At 40.0% G+C, this 19518-nt stretch overlaps 1 protein-coding gene across 1 annotated transcript in view; it reads right to left on the minus strand.

Annotated features, from left to right (window-relative positions):
- Window positions 1–4833: 4833 nt before the first annotated feature.
- Window positions 4834–19518, minus strand: part of PDE3A (phosphodiesterase 3A) — a 366695-nt gene continuing 352010 nt past the window's right edge. The window contains 2 exon segments of the mRNA XM_030541750.1: window positions 4834–11617; window positions 16420–16660. Of these exon segments, the coding sequence (XP_030397610.1) occupies window positions 11370–11617; window positions 16420–16660 (489 nt within the window). The 3' untranslated portion in view covers window positions 4834–11369.

The following is a 19518-nucleotide window of genomic DNA, read 5'->3' on the forward strand; positions in this document are numbered from 1 at the left end:
ACGGCAGCCGGATCTTCGGCCGCCCGTCGCCGACAGCATTTAGGCAGAGGGAACTGGGGTAGGGGTGCGCGGGGAGAGCCGCCTGCAGCAAGGAAGGTGGGGGGGCGGCATCAGGGGAACTCCCTGCCCCAGCTCACCCCTGCCCCGCCTCCTCCCCAGCACGCTATGGCTGCTTCACTTCTCTCGCCTCCCAGGCTTGCGGTGCCTAAGCTGATTGGCGCCGCAAGCCTGGGATGTGGGACAAGTGAAGCAGCGAGGGCGTGCTTGGAGTGCTTGTGCATGGAGGAGTGAGCTGGGGCGAGGTGGGTGCCTCAGGGTGGAGGGTGGGGGGCGAGGAGCTGACGTGGGGGAGGAGGCGAATAGGGGGAGCTGCTGCCGGGGGGGGCGGGGCCTCAGGGCAGGGGCGCAAGGTGGAAGTTTCACCTAGGGCACGAAACATCCTTGCACCAGCCCTGCAAATAGGTCAAACAAACTATATATGATTCTTCGGCAAGATTACAAGTGTTGTTTATAAAAGGTGACTGTTGAAATAATGTACCTGGCACTTGGCTCCATACTGTACAGCATATAAAAAAATCAATATGGTCCATATTAAGTGGATTTAAAACTAATAGTTCTCAACATATAATTTTCAATGGAGAATCATTGAGGGATATTTCTGGTGAGGAATTGCACAGATTGGTTCTTAGCCAAAAGCTATTGCATATTTTTTCCACTGACGTGGAAGAAAGTATAAAATCATGGCCGGTAAAATTTGCAGATTGGTGAGGTGGTAACTAATGATGTGGCCAGGTCACTGATGCACAGCAGTCTGAACTGGCTGGGGAAACTGATATTTAAATAACATGTATTTTAATACTATCAAGCATAGGCTAGGAAAGCAGTGACTCTACATAGAATTTAGGGGTTATTGTAGATAACCAACTGAACATAAGTTCTAGTGCAATTCTGTGGCTAAAAAGACTAACAATCCTTAGATATGTAAACTAGGTAATATCAAGTCAGAGAAGGGATGTGATATTAGCTAGTATACAGCACTGGTGAGATTTCAGTTCTAGTGTCCACATTTTAAAACAGCTGTTGAAAAACTGGAGAGGGTTCAGAGAAGAGCTACAAGAATGAATCAAAGTCTGGAGACAGAAACACATGCACATGCCTAAACTGAGTATCCATGTGACCTTATTGCTGTAACCTTTGTCCTTCCTTTCCCTATTCCCTCCCAGCTGTTCGTCACTTCCCTACTCCTTGTCAACGATTTATAACGTGAACTCTTTGGGGGTAGGGACTTTCTCCCTCCAGTGAAAAGCACCTAGAGCTTTGTTGAAAGTTCTAAAATAATAAATGAAAACAACAAAAATTAGAGGTCAATGTTGACATCCACTATAAAAATAAAAGCCAGCACCTGCACTAAAGGTGCTGAAGCACATGCTTAACTTTAAAAGCATGTGAATAATCCTATGGAAGAAGTCAATGCTAATGGGTATATACTGATAAGAAAGGGGTTAGGAAGAACTCTTTCCCCAATGCACAGTATTGTCAGACACGTACGGGGTGTTACACCTTCATCTGAAACATAAGGCATTGGCTACTCTTGGAGATGAGAGACACCACTCAGGACCTGATTCAAAGCCCATTGGAATGTTTCCATTGACTTCAATGGGTTTGGATCAGAGCCTAGAGGGAGCATTGGTCTTTTGCAGTATGACAGTTCTTACAGAGAAAGGTGGGTAGTTGAATTCAACTCTGTTAAAGGGAAAAGAACCACAGCACGTATGATACCACAGAATTATATTTATGTTGTACATTTGTCTTCACATTGCAACATCCACATTGTTCATTTTGTGACAAGTATTTCTAATAATTTTGAATACATATTTACTGTATTATACATTTTACCAAGAGGCACTTCCAGTAATTCTGGCAAAAAGGAGCTTCATTATAGTGTCTAACTTATAAAACAGTAAAAATAAATAATGTTTATCTAAAAGATTTTTTTTCTGTACAGAATCTATTTTGTACAAAACATTTATCCGCCATTAACTAAATCACTTAACAAATACTTGTGAAGGGAATATATTAAGTATTGCTACATGTCTTGAGTGCAAGATACTAGTGAAAGGAAAAGAATTATTCTGTCTGTGAAAGATCATCACCTAAAAATACAAGGCCTTGTTCTTGAAGTGTTTAAAAAGGAGAAGTTTGGTTACAACAATATTGACAATATATAAATATAAATTAATGCATGTAGTACTTGGTGAAAAGAACACTGTGTTAAAAGTTGGCATGTACAAATCCTGCACAAAATGGCACTTCTCTGCATTGCCACTTTGGTTGGCAGTTCTTTTTAAAAATATTGCTTCATAGGAATCTCCAAGATAACACACACACGCTTATCAAATATTACCTTATAAAAATAGGTTACCCCTTCAAGTGAAAACATTACGGATGGATTAATTTAAAATCACAGTTGTGATTCACTGGAAAACTTGCAGCCAGAATTGATTAGGGCTTAGATTATATATCAAAAATGAATGATTCTTCTGATGCTGAGGTCTGCACCTCACAAGGTAAGATCCAAAGTTATTAACCATCTCCCCAAAGGACGAAACTTTTACTCTTTTTGTAGCCAAATACCTCCATTGACTTAAAGATGAGATTTGGGTATAACAGGGTTTTAGAATTTGGCCCCAAACCGAGTGAGGCTCAAGCTATTTCAACTACATCATCCTCCCCAGAATTGTCATTCAGAAAATATTTTGACCTTGATGAGCTGATTTCACAATCACATTCTCTAAGATTCAACTAATTACAAGGAACATTTTATATTGAATGGGGTGGTTTGGAAGGGCATGTTTGGATGTGTGTGTATTATACACAGTTATACAAGCACTGGATTTCATTTATAGTCCAGGTGATGAAACCATATTGGAAAATGATCTCTTTAAGTCATTTTAAATGATACTCATTTCCAGTATTTTTGGTGATGCACAAATTTAAAATCATATATGTTTGAACATTAGTATTAGATTTTTTTCTATCAAAAATAAACTGCCATCCATCAGTGAAAATGTTATCAGTTAAGCAAACAAAGCTACATTATGAATTACAATTTAAAAAGTATGACTCTGAACTTAAGATTCTTTTTCCCCATGCAAACATTTTATATTGATTAAAAAAAAACAGGTTGAGTGTTTGAAGTAATGACCAAATATATATTAACAAAAATCAAAATATAAAAGTACCACTGACATTATATAACATTTACAAATGCTGTCTTTGATCTTTTAAGATACTAATCTGCAGTACTGTATTAATGTTAATAAATACTTAAAATTGAACCTTTGCTGTAATATAGATTTTAATTATGCTTCAAGATCAGGCAGAAATCTTGAAAGGAGGAAGAGGGAAAGCATTAATAGATAGATGGGACTTTCTACCTAAAACTTTATGTACATGCATGGCAAACCATTAACCATTTTCTCATTGTTTTTCACATTACAGACATGGATTTGTTTATAATGTTAAACAAAACTATCAGGGTCAGGGGAAAAAACTCAACTATTTTCAATATATATTTAAAAGCAAACTGTAACTGTTAATTCACATTAAGTAATAGTTTGTGAGTGTTCATTGTCATAAAGGAAGACATTGTTGAAGAATGGAACATTTAAGTCCATTTACTTCAGATCAATACTAAGAACAAACCAAGTTAAGGTTGGCATAGAGTTGGACTGTTCTATCCTGAGATTTCTCCAACTGCTCCGTAGACATCCTACCACTTCCAAATCCCTCAAATCATTTCTTTTGTCCACAGTCCCAGTCTCTGGCCCCATACCACCTACAGCTACCAGGTGCAATGACAGCTTCCTTTCGAAGTTGAAACAGGTGGAAGTTAATGCATATGGCTTACTGTGGCCACACAATAAGGACTTTTTGCTTATTTGATCTCAGCTGGATTTACTTTTTGAACCAAGAAACAAAAAGGAAGCTACATTTACAAATGCACCTTAGCTTTGACTATTACAGAGTGCTTCATGTTTACTTTTATATCTGGATGTAGTTTTAAGACAAAACTACTGTTATTTCTCCCAGTTTGTTTTTTAAACAGCTGCAATGCAATACTTTGTATGCAGCAAAATTTTCACCATTACCTAGATGTGGGTCTTGATGCCTACATACTGTATATCATAAGAACCATTTCAGGTTGCTATGTAGCTTGGAAGCAACCAGTTCAGCCAGTTCAACAGCTACAGCCCCCTGTGCAATTTTCACACCATACACATACTGCAGTGTGAAACATACACTGAGAAGTGTGAAAACAAAAATTACCCAGATCAGCCATCTGAAAACATTGATGAAATGGGCACCATTGATTTTTTTTCCTCCTCTCATGGCGAGTGAAGGCTTATTTGACAACAGACTTACATACTTAGTTCCTGTATCTCTAAGTTACGTCGTAAAAAGTGGACAAGGAGACCATGGACAAGGCTGGTTGATTGCAACTATAATGGTCATCATTAAGAACTGGCCAATTTTAGATACTAGAGATAAGTAGGCTTGGAAGGATTTGATTTTTATCAGTAAACGTCGACATACATCGGTTTCACCTGTACACACACAAACTGATGAGAAAATATTTCTATTGATAATAAAACTGTACAAATAGGAAAGATAAGAAAAATGCTGCTTGAGAACTTACTAGAGTTTAATTTAAGGATATTTACTTTGTGTATTTTGACATATGGTGTTAATTGGTGTTTTAACAGTTATAATACTTTAACATTTTGAATCTCGGTGTCACTGTCATTAAATAATTGTTTGATTTCCCCCATAATTTAACAAACTGTGAAAATTTAAATGGATAAAAATCTAAAAATATGCTTAAAAATGAACATCAATACTATAAATAAACCAACATCAATTTTTGCCAAGCTTAAGTATAAGAAATACCACAAATACAGTGGTAACCATCTCTATTTATCTAAGATAAATTGGCACATTTTTAAGGCTGACCACTGTACAATGCCTATGATTATTTCAATTTATTTTCTTGAGGAGGGCTGGATACTGTCCAAAAAACACCACAAAATCATATCTCCTCTCCCCCCCCCACCCTCCCATCTCCCTCAGATTGCGTGGTTCTTTGACAAATGCCACCAGCAAATCTGTAAAGAGTGATAACTCAGACATCAAAAGGCTCCTACATCTGTGGGTTCATTTAAAAAAAATTAAAGAGGGATTCCTCCTTTTCAGTTTGGGGAGGGAAGGGAAAAATCATCTCTAGTGCGTTTATTAATGTTTGACTGACTGTCAAACAGTACTACGGTTAACACCCTTGAAACTCAATGCTTGAGTCTCTCCAAAGGATTACTCCGTTTTGAATGAAAAGTAAAAACCAGCTGCACTGTATAGAGTCTATTTGGAACTTGACTAGGTTTCCTTTCTTTCCTAGGGGTTGCCAATTTAACAGTCTCCATCTATGTTTAAAATCCCATCAACATTAGGACTAATTACGTCAATACCATGCTGCCAGCTGGGGGAGACCCAATTTTTCAGGCAAATATCCCAAGCCAAGGCTGGAAAGACTGAATGACTCTTGGTGCTCAGCCCCTAGTTGCACAGTATAGACTGTTCTCTGCTGCAACAAAAAGGCACATGCTTGGCTGTAGATAAAGCAATTTGCATGCCTTGGAGCCAGTTTATTTTTCCATCAATGTGTCATAAAAATGCTCAAGTGATTCCTGTCTCACATCACTCACACTTAAACAGAAATCTTTATGCTCAGTTACATGACGTCTGTGCTTCTCAACCACACCAATATGCACAGGCCAAAATGATATTAGTAATATCTAGCCATCAAATTTATCCCAAAATATTGTCAAATGCCTCTTTTTCACCAGAGGGAAGGAAGCAAAGTAGTTGCCAACTGTCTTTTTTTATTATTATTCCAGTGTAAACCAACCTTTACTGCATAGTTTCTATTTCACTGTTAATATCTCGGATGAATCAAAGCACAGTTGCATCTCAGCTTGCGTGTCTTACTTTGTTACAAGAATGTAAAGTGTGGTATGAGTTGGCAAGCTGTTCTGTACTTTAATCTGGGTACTGACTCCCTCACAGCCTTATTCTACTAACCACATTCATGTTGACTAGCATCTTGTCAAGCAGTCCTAGGGAAATCAATGGGACTAGGGACTTGATTCTTTGCCTCTTGAAGTCAATAGCAAAGCTCTCATTGACATCAGTGCTGCAGGTTAAGGCCCTATTCAGAGTAAGGCAGTGGAAACAGTTACTATTTATACCTATTAATGGCTTCATTCATATTTTTGGGGCAAACTGAAAAGTCTTCACTCAATTTTTTATAAGGGTACAAATTTTTTAAAAATTGACTAACGTGGCATAGGTGCCAAAGTCCCATTTTCAGAAGTCACAACACTTAAGGGGCCTGAATCTCATTGAAAGTCAATGGGACATAACCACCTAAGCCACTTTTGAAAATGGACTTTGGGGTCAGGTTTTCAAAGGTATATAGACACCCAAAGATGCAAACAAACATCTTGTGTGATTTCCAAAAGAGTCTAAATGAGGTAGATGCCTGTTTTCCATTGAAATCAATGAGAGTTTGGCACCTAACTTGCTTATGTGCTTTTGAAAATCTCATTAGATGCCTAAATACCTTTGAAATTCTATTCTAAGCCACTTGAAGACGTCTGAAAATTGTTACCTTAAGCTCTTAGTTGGGCAACATTCCCGATGAACCACCAAAATGATGCACCTAAATTCCACAATGCCTATACTCCACTTAAGTGCTCAAAATAGGTCTTTGGGGGTGCACTGACACTGTGATAGTTTTCTACAAAGAGTGAATCTCACTTACAGAGAAGAGAGATTTGAACTCCTTTTTAAGAGCACATTGGAATCCCTGATTGCCACTGGATTTCCGTCCAGGTATCTAATGCATGGCAGGCAACACTGCATCAAAAATCTAACACTGTTTTTGCATCAAGGAGAGCAGCTTATTTTCTAAGACATGTGGCAATAGGTGTTTTGCATATTGGATCAAAACTTTTAGTATGCTATCAAGTTCCCATTAGGATTAGCGCAACTAAGCCTAGATTATGACTATCTGTGCCCAATTAGAATGGTTATTTCTAGAGATGGGCAGGCTTCGATTCAAAGTCGGGATGATTTCAGTGTTGGTACCATTCAAGGGAAAGATAAACAGTTCTGGGTTTTTATCTAATCTCTATCTTCTGTGTGTTGGGGGAGGAATACAAAATACATGTCTGCTGACAAACAAGCCAGATTCTAAAACCTGTAAGGATGAACCAGCAGCAATTGGCTGGGTAGCATAACAAGAAGAAGATGGAGAAACGAAATACTTGCCATGTAGATTGATACAAGGCCATTCAGTGTACTTCTCTTCGCAATGGTGGCTGCACACACTGCTAAATCAGTTAGTGATTACAATGGAGAAGACAAAATTAACAAGGGAATGAGGATTCTGATTCAAAATTGGAAGTCATAACCTATCCTCACTCTCTTTTTAAAAAGAATGTAGAACTTGAGACATGTGCCTGCCACCCCCAAAGTATGGAATTCCATAAGAAAGTAATTTCTAATTATTATTTCTACTGAGAAACATTCTTGAAAAGGTTTTTGGTTTCCTCAGTATTAAACAAATTATATACTGTACATACCAGAATCTCATATCAACACTTTAAACATTCATTGATACTCTACCTGAAAACTGAACACTGCTGATGAAATGCAATTTACTTTTTTTTGTTTCAAAATTATTGCACAGGCTGTGGTTTATCTGGATTTCAGAACACCAAAGGGCTGTAGAAAGCAGGAAACCAAAATGGCCTGAAAGGGCTGCTGAAACTTCTGGTTGAAAGTTTTGGTTCTTCCCTCTCTTTTGGGCCAAGACCAGTACATAAATCTCTGGATAATCAACTATTTGCTTTGTTATCTACTACAAAAGAAAGCAAAACTGTATGCACACATTCAATACAAACCTATTTTTTACTGGTAAAACATGCCTGGGAAGTTTCCTAATAATTTCTTGGTGGAAAAACATTTTCAAAGACAACAGGTAAGATTTATAAGTGGGTCACTGCCTACTGAAGTCGGGTTCTGCCAGTAGCAATGTGGAGTGCAAGAATGTCACCTGGTTTGTTACTAGATGCAGCTGTTTTTTTACTAATACCAACGAATTCTGCACATCACCACAGATAGCATATTATCAAGTTAACCAGTCCCAGCTGTTTTTGCTTTCACTTGTATTGCCTGCTGCTCTACAGTTTGGATAATGTTCACCATTCCTGTTCTAAGCCTGCCAGCAATTCCTTCATTTAAAAAGACCTGAGTTTGTCTAACTGCACCCACAAATAGGCTTGTGTAGTAATGTAGCAATTTGTAACAGCCTCACTGGCACTACAGGAAGTAAGCTCAATGAATTGGAAACAGACTTTAATATTGCCGAGTAGCAATTAGAATGATGACAACTAAGGATTTATCTTAAAAATCTCCTCTAGGTACATTTTAAAGAGCACTTTTTCAGAGGCCCAGTCCTGCACTCTTGCTTGGGTAAGTAGCCCATACTTATACAAGGAATTCAACAGGACTATGTGCAGGAGTAAAAGGTTTGCAGGATTCAGCCTTGTATTTGGAATGCCTCCCCTCTTTATTACACCATCTGTGCTCTTATTAGCACCTCTGAACCCTGGCTTTTGTTTTCACCAAGGATTTTTTGTTTTGTTTTTTTGTTTAGCCCATTGGCATTTTTAAAATATTCCAACTCTGATCATAGATTTTCATCATCAGTTGGGATGTGGAATTCTACAGTGTCTGTGAGTTTGATTCTTCATAAAATAATATTAAAGGACATGTTAAATGTTGTGAGAAAGCTCTTCAACCTGGTATATAATTGGTGCCAAAACATTAATTGATAGACAGAGGTGGCTGAATGAACGTTGAAACAGTGCAAGCCTGAATTACTGGAGACCTGCTGGTGCTTTGGAGAAAACTTTGAGAGGCATTCCATTTTGTTTTGGAAGAATTATGCTTAGTTATCTGATTTCCCTTACTTAAAAAAAAAAAGAAATCAGGATCTTTCTTTTTTTTTTTTTAGCATTAATCAACTCTTTCTATTGATGTTCCCAACTGAAATGATGCTCTATAATCATGCTGTCACTAACAGTGGAGTGTGTCTTCCTACTGTTTGAAGAGGGAAGAAAAGATAAAGAGAAGATGAACCCACAAGAAACAAAGAGACCCAGACTGCAGGCTGAATTGGAGAATAATACAGAAGTGATAACACATATGCAGACTGGTTTAGAAACAGAATGTTCTCTGTTCTTTCCCAAGAAGTACTAATGAGTCAATAAAATACTGTGAAGGGTGGTAAATAAAAGGGGGTGAGCAATGGACAGATCAGAGACTTAAGTTAAAACAGGATGGGCTGTTACTGCAACCTTTACTTACATATTTCTTATTCATCCAAGCAGCCCCACTCAAGCTTTGTTGATGAATGAGGTATGCAGGCTCAGATTTTAGAATGGCTTACCTCATTGGTCCACCTTTTTGGGAGATCAAGAACTCAGATTTTTTGGGGGGAGCCAAAAGATTTCTGGTAAATCCTTAATTAGCAAGATAATGGCTGAGGCTACCTGTCCAAATCAATAAACATGAATATGTCAGTGTCTTGCTCCTGTAGACCAGTGGCTTCCCTTAACTACTCAAGACCTTATTTGATGGGCTTGGAAATGGCTACACTGTATAAAAATGGTGTTTTTTAAAAAATTACCTTTACAAAAACATTTCCCTTTTTCCCCCCTTTTTCTTAAAGACTTCATTATCTACAGGAACCCATACAAATTTCTCCATATTTACATCTAGATAACTAATCATTGACAAATATAATATCGTGAAATAAAATATTGAACGTGAATATCAACCTTTTAAATAGACGTTTGGCTCACAGCTTAAATGACAGAGAAACAAACCAAAAATTATCTGCTCTACTACAACCTCAATCTTTTTTTCCCCCCAAAGCGCAAACAAAGTAGTATGGATGGAGTATGTTGCATCTAAGCAGAATGCCAGCTGCAAATGGCTCCCATTCAGCACCCTGTGCTGAAAAATGGCACTCTTTGAAGCTGGTGTGAGTGGCTGCTGAGGCATACAAGCATCTAGCAAATATGGACAAGCAGCTGCTCCCTCACCGCACCCTTCTGTTGGAGCATCACAAAGACACTGCCTTTTGAGCCCAAGGAACTGGATGGCTTCACATCTCCCCTCCTGCTGCACTTTAAAGATGACAATTTAGCTTCATTTTACAATGTGTTTGGCCACTGACACAAGGAAATGTAAGGCTGGGGAAGGGAGGAAGCAGTAGTGTGTGATTAACTCCCAAGCATGCATGGTCTCTCTCTTTCTCACACACACACAGTGCTCCCTGAAACCACTAACTCATTCAAAGGTACAGTTTTCTTAACGAGGAGTAACAACGTGTGCCCTATAATAACCCACACTTTGGATACGATGGATTCCATGCACATTCCTTTCACTGGCAGTCTGGAAAGTGCCAATGTGGCAGGTGGTTAGGAGTTCAGTCACAGGGTGCTGCAAATGGTGCCAGTCAGCAGTGAGAGTCGCACGGCTTCTGCTGAAAGACAGTAGTGCAACCAGGCTGCAAAAGGAGGCTTCACTGGCCACTGAAAATGCAGAGCTCCTTACGAAGGGATCCACTTTCCACGCCGTCCCACATTTCTTAGAATTGGGGCCCTGTGTTTGTTCACAAGCCATGTGCTAAACCTAGTCTGATAAAAACTCAAAAACTCAATTACATTATAGTACATCCAGCCAAATACACACACGTGCGCTCCCTCTTCTCCCCCACATATACGTTAGCAGGATGTATTAACATTCTGAGAAAGCTTTGGAACTTTTATCCCTCAGCGTTAAGAGCAAAATCTACTTAACTGGTACCTCACAGTTAACTGCAAATGTGCTTTAGGAGCAGTATTTCCTTGGACAACTTCCTTCTGTAATATCACGGTGACCATAATGTATCATTACATGCATTTTGCTGAAGTGCGCAGCCAATGAACGGCTATGTACATAATTCCCCCCTCTCCTTGCCTCGTTAAGAAAGTCTGTAAAAGCCAGTGTCGCAGTGCGAAAGCTTCTTGAGCGTAGGAGTTTAAACAATGTACCTCACCATACAAAGGAAAGAGAAACAAATCAAATTGCTGTAGGTGCATTATCCAATATTTCTACAGTGTTGTGTCTAAGTGTTGTGCTGGCTTGAAAAGGAGTCTGTGCACAAGTCAATCTGTCTTAAAATACTGTTGAAAATATTGTTATTGGTTCAGTTCTATAGCTGTGTCCTCCTGCTCCTCCCCTTTGGGTTTCCCTTTCTCCTCCTCCTCTTCCCTGATGGCCTGAATTTGTTCCGAGGATTGGTGCAGCGTGGATTGCTCTAGACCTTGCTTTTCTGTCCCAGCTATCCTTTCCTCATCTTCAATTACTTTTTTCCACATTTTATGGTTCTGAAGCAGGTGCTGAGTGATCTGGCAGTAGATTTTCCTCCGCTTGAACTTTTTCTTTCCTGTAAAATATTAGACCAAATTACTGTATTGTTTTCTTGGGAGGGAAGAGAGATTAAGAGTCATGATATATGGAATCAAGGGTCCATCTTAATTAAGAGTTTATTTAAAAAAAATAGGTACAACTACATGGAAAAACAGATCAAGCCAACTTTCACACAGTTTGAGTCCCAGCTTTGTGTCCTTTGTTTACCAAGGAGCACACCTGGTCCAGGACACTGTACAGCACACAAAGACATCTATTGATTGAATGATATACTGCCTGTAAAAATATTACAAAGTGCATGTCTCCTCTCACTCATTTGGGCATGCTATGTGCTCTTTTTGACAGCAAATGTCGTCAGCTTCAGGCTGACCAATTTAGGACCCTTCACTACTCTATGAAATATTTATTTTCTTTTCTTTATGGATTACCTATGCACTGACAGGAGCTGTGGAAGAGGAGAAGGCAAGCAATGAATGTTCTATACGTTAGTCAACAAAATAGCACCTATGATCCCTTCCTTTTAAAGATCTGCTCTACACATTACCTTGCTATTGCAATGGGCCTGAGCTCCACTGAAGCAGCAAGTGAAAATTCCAAATCTAGGCTTCACACAATACAGTGCAGCATTGCTATTGTTATGACAATTGAGTTTGGACTGTTGATAAGTGAACTCCTATGGCAAATAATATCATAGCCTTGGAGTTTCTTTCTTTCTAGTTTTGAGGCATCAAGCTGCTATTATACTACAAACTATATTTGCCACTTCCATCATCAGAGTCACTTGTACCACAAACTTTTTCCTGTCCGTCCTGGGTGACAGCCCATTATTGTAGACAGTCCAGTAGTCTGATGGTGATAGAGTTGTGCTAGCTACAATTCCATTCAACACAAAGCCTGAAGAGTTTCACCAATCATGAAGAGTGGCAGTGGCAGCTATAGAACTTAAATAATAAACCTCTTCAGGAAATCTACTGAAAAAAAATACAGTGACGTACAGGAATGTTTTGTACCAAAAAAATTTGCGTAAATGAGAGTTTGCAGGTGGCCTAAAGCATGTCTGTGTCGGGAGCCAAAATGTTGAGTCCTTGAAGCTTTTGAATTGGAAACAAAGAGCTTTTCACTGCAGCACGGTCCAAATCCATCTCAATCCTTCATTAAAAAGCTTTTGGTTCCCTGCAGGAAACTTTCAGGTTTAATAATAATAAGAAACCTCTATTCCACCAATACACCATATTAGAACATTCTATCCCAGGTTTCCTGTGACCCCAAATCTTGCAGCTCTCAGCAGAGATTTGTTATGGCTTGAGATTTTGTTTGAAACCAGTAAGGATTGATTCAGTTTAACTCTTAAATTCACAGCAGGGCTTGTCAGAAGTTACCTGTTCAGAAATAACAAAATATCTCTTGTTTTTAAGCTACATCAAATGTTTGCAGGTCAGACAATACACTAGTTAATTTTATTAAAGTCCAATTATCTAAAATATTCTAATGAATTACCTTGACTACAATGAAAGGCTTTCTACAATAATTTCCCCTTTCCATCTTCTCAAAGACATTTCACTTAGAGTTGTCCTAAATGTGGTAAAAAAATTTCTTTTTCTAAATATTTGACTTATATGGGCAAATCAGAGGCATAAATCTCTTTGAAAACAGGAGATCTCTTTTGTGTTGTGCTGAAAAAGCTTGGAATATTTAAAATGACACTAAAAACAGATCTAAATACCTGACTAATGTTTGTAATCTAGTAAAAGGATACATCAGTATAGAGAATATTGAAGAGATACCTACCCTAGGTACAGACATTTCAGTTAAAGATGAGGGACTTATGTGTCAAAAGAGGAGATGTCAGAACAAATTGGTACATCGAAGTACACCAAGCTACAGGCCCAGACAGTATAACACTTAGATTGCTTAAGGAATTTAAAATTACCATTAAAAATATGTAATCTGTCACTGAAATCAGCAGCTACACCAGAGGATGGAATGGTAGATGGCAGATGAATATGAATCAGTTGCTCTACTGATCTCTTCTCATAAAAGAACAAGGGGATATTCAATGGACGTGAAAGACAACAAAATTAAAGCTTTTTAAAAAAACCCACAATACATAATTAACCTGTGTAATTTATTGTGATGTGATGTCACTGAGGCCAAGAGAGCAACAGTATTCCAAAAGAAGTCTAGACATTTTCATGGATAATGACAACAGCCACAGTCACATTAAGTAGGGTTATTTTTTAATAAATGTAAAGATATAAAGTGTCATGCTCTAAGGCATAAGTGAATCACTAATTGAAGAAACTTCCCCTCTCATCAGGTAATTCCTTAGTTGTCAATATGAAGAAGAAGAAGAGCTCTGTGTATGCTCAAAAGTTTTTCTCACCAATAGAATTTAGCCCAAAAAAGATATTACCTCACTCAATTTGTCTCTCTAACATCCTGGGACACACACAGCTACAACCAGGGGTTTGGGGCGAAGCCCGGAGCTGGAGTGCAGAACAGCTCCAGAGCAGCGGAGCTGCAAGTTTTTGCCTGGGGCTGGACTGGAGCCGGAGCACAGCTCCAAAGCCCTGGCTACAACAATACTGCAAACAATCTTCCACTACTACTAAAACAGGATACTACACTATGTAGCCCACCTGTCTGGCCAGTAGGGCAATTCCTATAAGTTCATATGAACAAAATGCATTTATGAAAAGAACTCAAAGTGAATGAGAACAGTGGATTACTAGTTACGGCATCACACGTGTGGTTGAAGAGGCCATATGATTTAGTGGACAGAATTCTGGACTGGAAGTCAGAAGACCCCAGTTCTACTCTGAGCTCTGATATTGACTTTCTCTTTGACCTTAAACAAGTCCCTAAACCTCTCCCATCATAAATTCTCCATATACAAAATGGGAATGATACTGACCCTCCTTTATGAAGAACTTTGAGATTCTTAGGTGACAAGCCCTATACAAGTACTAAATATTACTAATATTGTACTAGAACTCTGATGGCTTCCTCTCCCTCCCCTAGATCCAGTCCTCCTTCTCTAGTAAAAAGTTGAGTTGGAGAATGGGGGAAGGGTATGCCAAAAAGGAAAGTGAAACAGTAGGGAAAGGAACAGAAATAAAATGGGAGGAGAGAATGCAGAAGGGGGAGGAACAGAAAAGAGGTGGTGTAGTGAGGCAGAGTGGCCCGCCTCCAGTACAGAGGGGGTTAAGTCCCCCTGGTGGGTGCAGCTAACCCCACCCCACACCCCTCCACAGGAAGTACAGGGGCAGGCAGGAAGCATAAGAACAGTGCCCTGCAGCTCAGTTGGGGCTGGATTAGGGAAGGAGGCAGACTTTTCTCCCAGGGAGCTGAGCTCTCAGTCACGCCCATGATTGGGAGCAGAAAGAAAAGGCAAACCACCTCCCTAGAAGACAGAAAGCCCAGGGAGAGACTGGAGGAAGCGCCACCTGACCACGAGACTGAGAGCCAGATCCAAGCACTGATGAAGCAGCACCAGCAGGAATTGGTAGGAAGTAGCCCAGGAAAACAAGACTTTGGCCCGGCTGTGCTGCCAGGATTTAAGGCAGCGATCACATTTCTTTGCTGACCCCACGGCAGGATTGCCCACCACTCCAAGTGCCCTGGGCTGGGACCCGATGGAGCAGAGTGGACTTGGGTGCCCCCACTCCCCAGCCCTATATATGGAGCTGCTTGTGCGCTAACCTTTAGGCCAGTAAGTCGGCAACGGAGATTGTTTAATTGCTTTGCTATAATTGCTGAGCTATAGCTGGTTGCTACTTGCCCCAGCCAGGAGGCTGAAGCCACAGACTGTTAATTGCTCAGCTCACGCTCACAGTTTATGGTTTGAGCCATAAAATATTGCTGTTCACCCCAGCCAGGAAGCCTAGGTTCCCAGCTGACTGGTAGTTGGGTTAATCCTCTTTCGGAGGTTTGAATTGTCATTTGGGCAACAGCATAGCTGCAAGCCAGGCTACCCGACAATATGTGCAGTGGGCCTACTGACTCCCTACTGCCTCTGGAGGGGGCACTCTGACCCTGAGAAAGGCAGGAAAGTGGTAAGGACTGAGGTCCTAGATTAATTTAAAGGGAAATGACCAAGAGACATGGGCTCCAAATGTACTTACCAGTTCAAACCATTTTTCACAGGTTCCTCAACATCCCCATGTAGCCTACTAAAGCTTCCTCCCAACAGGCCAATCACTGCCACAATCAAGCTTTCTGCAGAGGACTGTATGGGTTTTGGAGTCTATCAATATTACTTATCGGTTGGCCAGAGGTTTGAGGGTCATGAAAAATTCTCTGGAGCCGATACATCTCTTACATGTCAATGCACAGCACAAATACAAATAAGCAAACTGGACTCCTTTCCACAAGAACATGTGTTCTCAAATATTTCCACCATTAAAAAAATATTTATATTGTGGTAGCATCTACAGGTCCCAATCAGGGCCTATTGTACCAGACACTGTACAAAAATATAACAAAAAGATGAAGATCTTGTCCTACCCACATCTTCCAATGGAGAAAAAAATATAGTCCTTTAAAAACCAGCCATGAAACAGTCTAAAAATCACAGATGTAGGATAGGCAACCTAACGACCTACTAGAAGTCATGTTTGTGAAGTCTTTAGAAGCTTCTCCACTCCCAAAATGTGTGGCTACCCATTAAACCTCTTGGGGGCCAGTTCAGCTAGTCCAGTTCTAGAGAAATTAAGGTTATGGCTGACCCGGGGAAACTCTTTAAGCTTTTATACAGGGGATCGTTAGCCCGTGAAATAAAATCAGCCCCACTGAAAGATATAGATGCAAACAACATACTTGACTCGGAATTTTCACACGTTTCCATTTCTGCTGTTTCTTCCTCTTCCTGCTCATCAGTATCTCCTGACTCATCGCTATCTTCCACCCATTTCCCTGGCATCAGCCCCGCTGAGTCATAGGAATTACATAGTGGACCCACAATGTGAGAAATGAAGGATTCCTGAAGGTGTGCCAACTGGGGAGCTGAGCGATCCATGAAAGGACTTATAGGAAGGCCAAGGCTCGCCTCTTCATCACCCTAGAAATGACAAAAATTTGTTACTTCTGTGTGATACATTAATTACATGGATATGGGGGGAGAAAGTGGAGGGAAGCATCAAAGGCAATTGCAAATATTAGAAGGAAAAATATTCTACTGTGAAGCCATCTCCTTTTACCATTTCATTTTTTATAGTAGACCAGCATATAAAGGTAGCAGGGCATCAATTCAGCCTTCATATAAAAACTACTCTACACAGTTCCAGAGCTCAAAACACAAGAATAATCTGCTATAAAGAATACCCTGAATTTATAAAACATGCTCTGTGAGGACTTTGTAAAGTAATGCCCACCTTCCAGTCCCGTAGTTTACATTGCCATCTTAGAATCATAGAATATCAGGGTTGGAAGGGACCTCAGGAGGTCATCTAGCCCAATCCCCTTGCTCAAAGCAGGCCCAATCCCCAGCTAAATCATCCCAACCAGGGCTTTGTCAAGCCGAGCTTAAAACCCTCTAAGGAAGGAGATTCCACCACCTCCCTAGGTAACCCATTCCAGTGCTTCACTACCCTCTTAGTGAAAAAGTTTTTCCTAACGTCCAACCTAAACTTCCCCCACTGCAACTTGAGACCATTACTCCTTGTTCTGTCATCTGGTACCACTGAGAACAGTCTAGATCCATCCTCTTTGAAACTCCCTTTCAGGTAGTTGAAAGCAGTTATCAAATCGCCCCTCACTCTTCTCTTCTGCAGACTAAACAATCCCAGTTCCCTCAGCCGCTCCTCATAAGTAATGTGCTCCAGCCCCCTAATCATTTTTGCTGCCCTCCGCTGAACTCCTTCCAATTTTTCCACATCCTTCTTGTAGTGTGGGGCCCAAAACTGGACACACTACTCCAGATGAGGCCTCACCAATGTCGAATAGAGGGGAATGATCATGTTCCTCGATCTGCTAGCAATGCCCCTACTTATACAGCCCAAAATGCCGTTAGCCTTCTTGGCAACAGGGGCACATTGTTGACTCATATCCAGCTTCTCGTCCACTGTAACCCCTAGGTCCTTTTCTGCAGAACTGCTTCCTAGCCATTTGGTCCCTAATCTAAAACAGTAAATGGGATTCTTCCGTCCTAAGTGCCGGACTCAACAGGTTTCTTTTGGCCCTCATCAGGTTTCTCTTGGAAGCTTAAAAATGAAATCACCTTTCTCCATATTGTTTTTATTCTCATCATGTATGCAAATCATTTGTGATTCTTATAATCAATATTAGCTTGTTAGCAACTAACCACCTTATTCACAGGGGGACAGGATTTACCTTTTCAGAGCAAAGGCTGGCTTATCAAAATAGTTTTCTTATGAATTTTGCCTCTCTTTTAAGCTGCATTATAAATAAGTTGAGCGACTCTACTTTTGTGTTTCTTTGACCTGCCAAGCTTCAGGCCATAGTCACTCGTTTCCTGAGGAATGTTGTAATGAACGTGTCAATGCAGGGTCATTCAAAAATGCAAGATCCTCTGCATGTCCCTTTGCTAGATTTCTTTTGGGGGAGGGCCCCCTCCTGGTGCTCTGATGGAAGAGTTAGTTTTCTACCAAGGCCCACTGTATGAGCCAAACACTCATGTTCTTTTTCAGTCATCCCTAGTGCAGCAAAATTCCTTTATTATAAGAGTTGGTCCTATAATAAAATAATAATTGATAATGCATATGACTTGTTATGCAAACTGATGTGACTAGATTGTGGAGACCTAAATTTGAGAAATAAAAAAACAGTTCATGAACATTACTGAAGATCCACAGTCAATTTCTAAGACATTACAACCATGTTGAATTTGTTTCCAAGTGCCTAGTTTCTCTAAGAATCCAAGATCTGGTTAACTGAATCATCTCCCTTTTGAGAAAAGGGAAACACAAAGAGTATAGGGCTAAACTTTGATGAACGCCTCACTTCCAGCTTTCCTGCATTTTCTAACAAGATACACACAATTCAGTGCTCAGCTATCAAATATTTGATCTCCCCCCTCCCATCATTATCTCAAAACCAATGTGTGTGCACATTCCTGAGATAACAAGTGGATTATCCAGAGATGGCAGTTCTCTCTCCTTCACAGCATGACATCTCAGATTTCACATGAAGAAGTTGTCAATGTTGGGAAGAAAGTCGACTGATGAAAAGTTTAACATTAATCAAGCTTAATTCTTTCAAGCTTGATTATGAGCTCGATTTACAGTTGGAAACAACACACGTCTCACTGGTCTTCCTTTAAATATCAACATTAAACCCCATTAAACATACTTCAACAATATTGTGTGTTTTTCTAAATTTAAATATAATACGTTTTTGATAACACTTAGAATTCGTACAGAGATGTAATTCTTCAAAGCCCGGTACACTTCTGTTTTTTAATGAAGGGGATGCTGTCAAGAATGGCTCCCGATTTTCATGGCATATGCTGAACATAAGAACAAAAAAGTGGTCAGACCAAAGGTCCATCCAGCGCAGCAGCCTGTCTACCGACAGTGACCAATGCTAGGTGTCCCAGAGGGAGTGAACCTATCAGGTAATGATCAAGTGATCTCTCTCCTGCCATCTATCTCCACCCTCTGACAAACAGAGGCTAGGGACACCATTCCTTACCCATCGTGGCTAATAGCCATTAACGGACTTAACCTCCACGAATTTATCCAGTTCTCTTTTAAATGCTGTTATAGTCCTAGCCTTCACAACCTTCTCAGGCAAGGAGTTCCACAGGTTGACTGTGTGAAGAAGAAATTCCTTTTATTTGTTTTAAGCCTGGTGCCCATTAATTTCATTTGGTGGCCCCTAGTTCTTATATCATGGGAACAAGTAAATAACTTTTCCTTATTCACTTTCTCCACACCACTCATGATTTTATATACCTCT

The sequence above is a fragment of the Gopherus evgoodei genome, chromosome 1 (assembly GCF_007399415.2).
Source record: "Gopherus evgoodei ecotype Sinaloan lineage chromosome 1, rGopEvg1_v1.p, whole genome shotgun sequence".
Taxonomy (NCBI): Eukaryota; Metazoa; Chordata; order Testudines; family Testudinidae; genus Gopherus; species Gopherus evgoodei.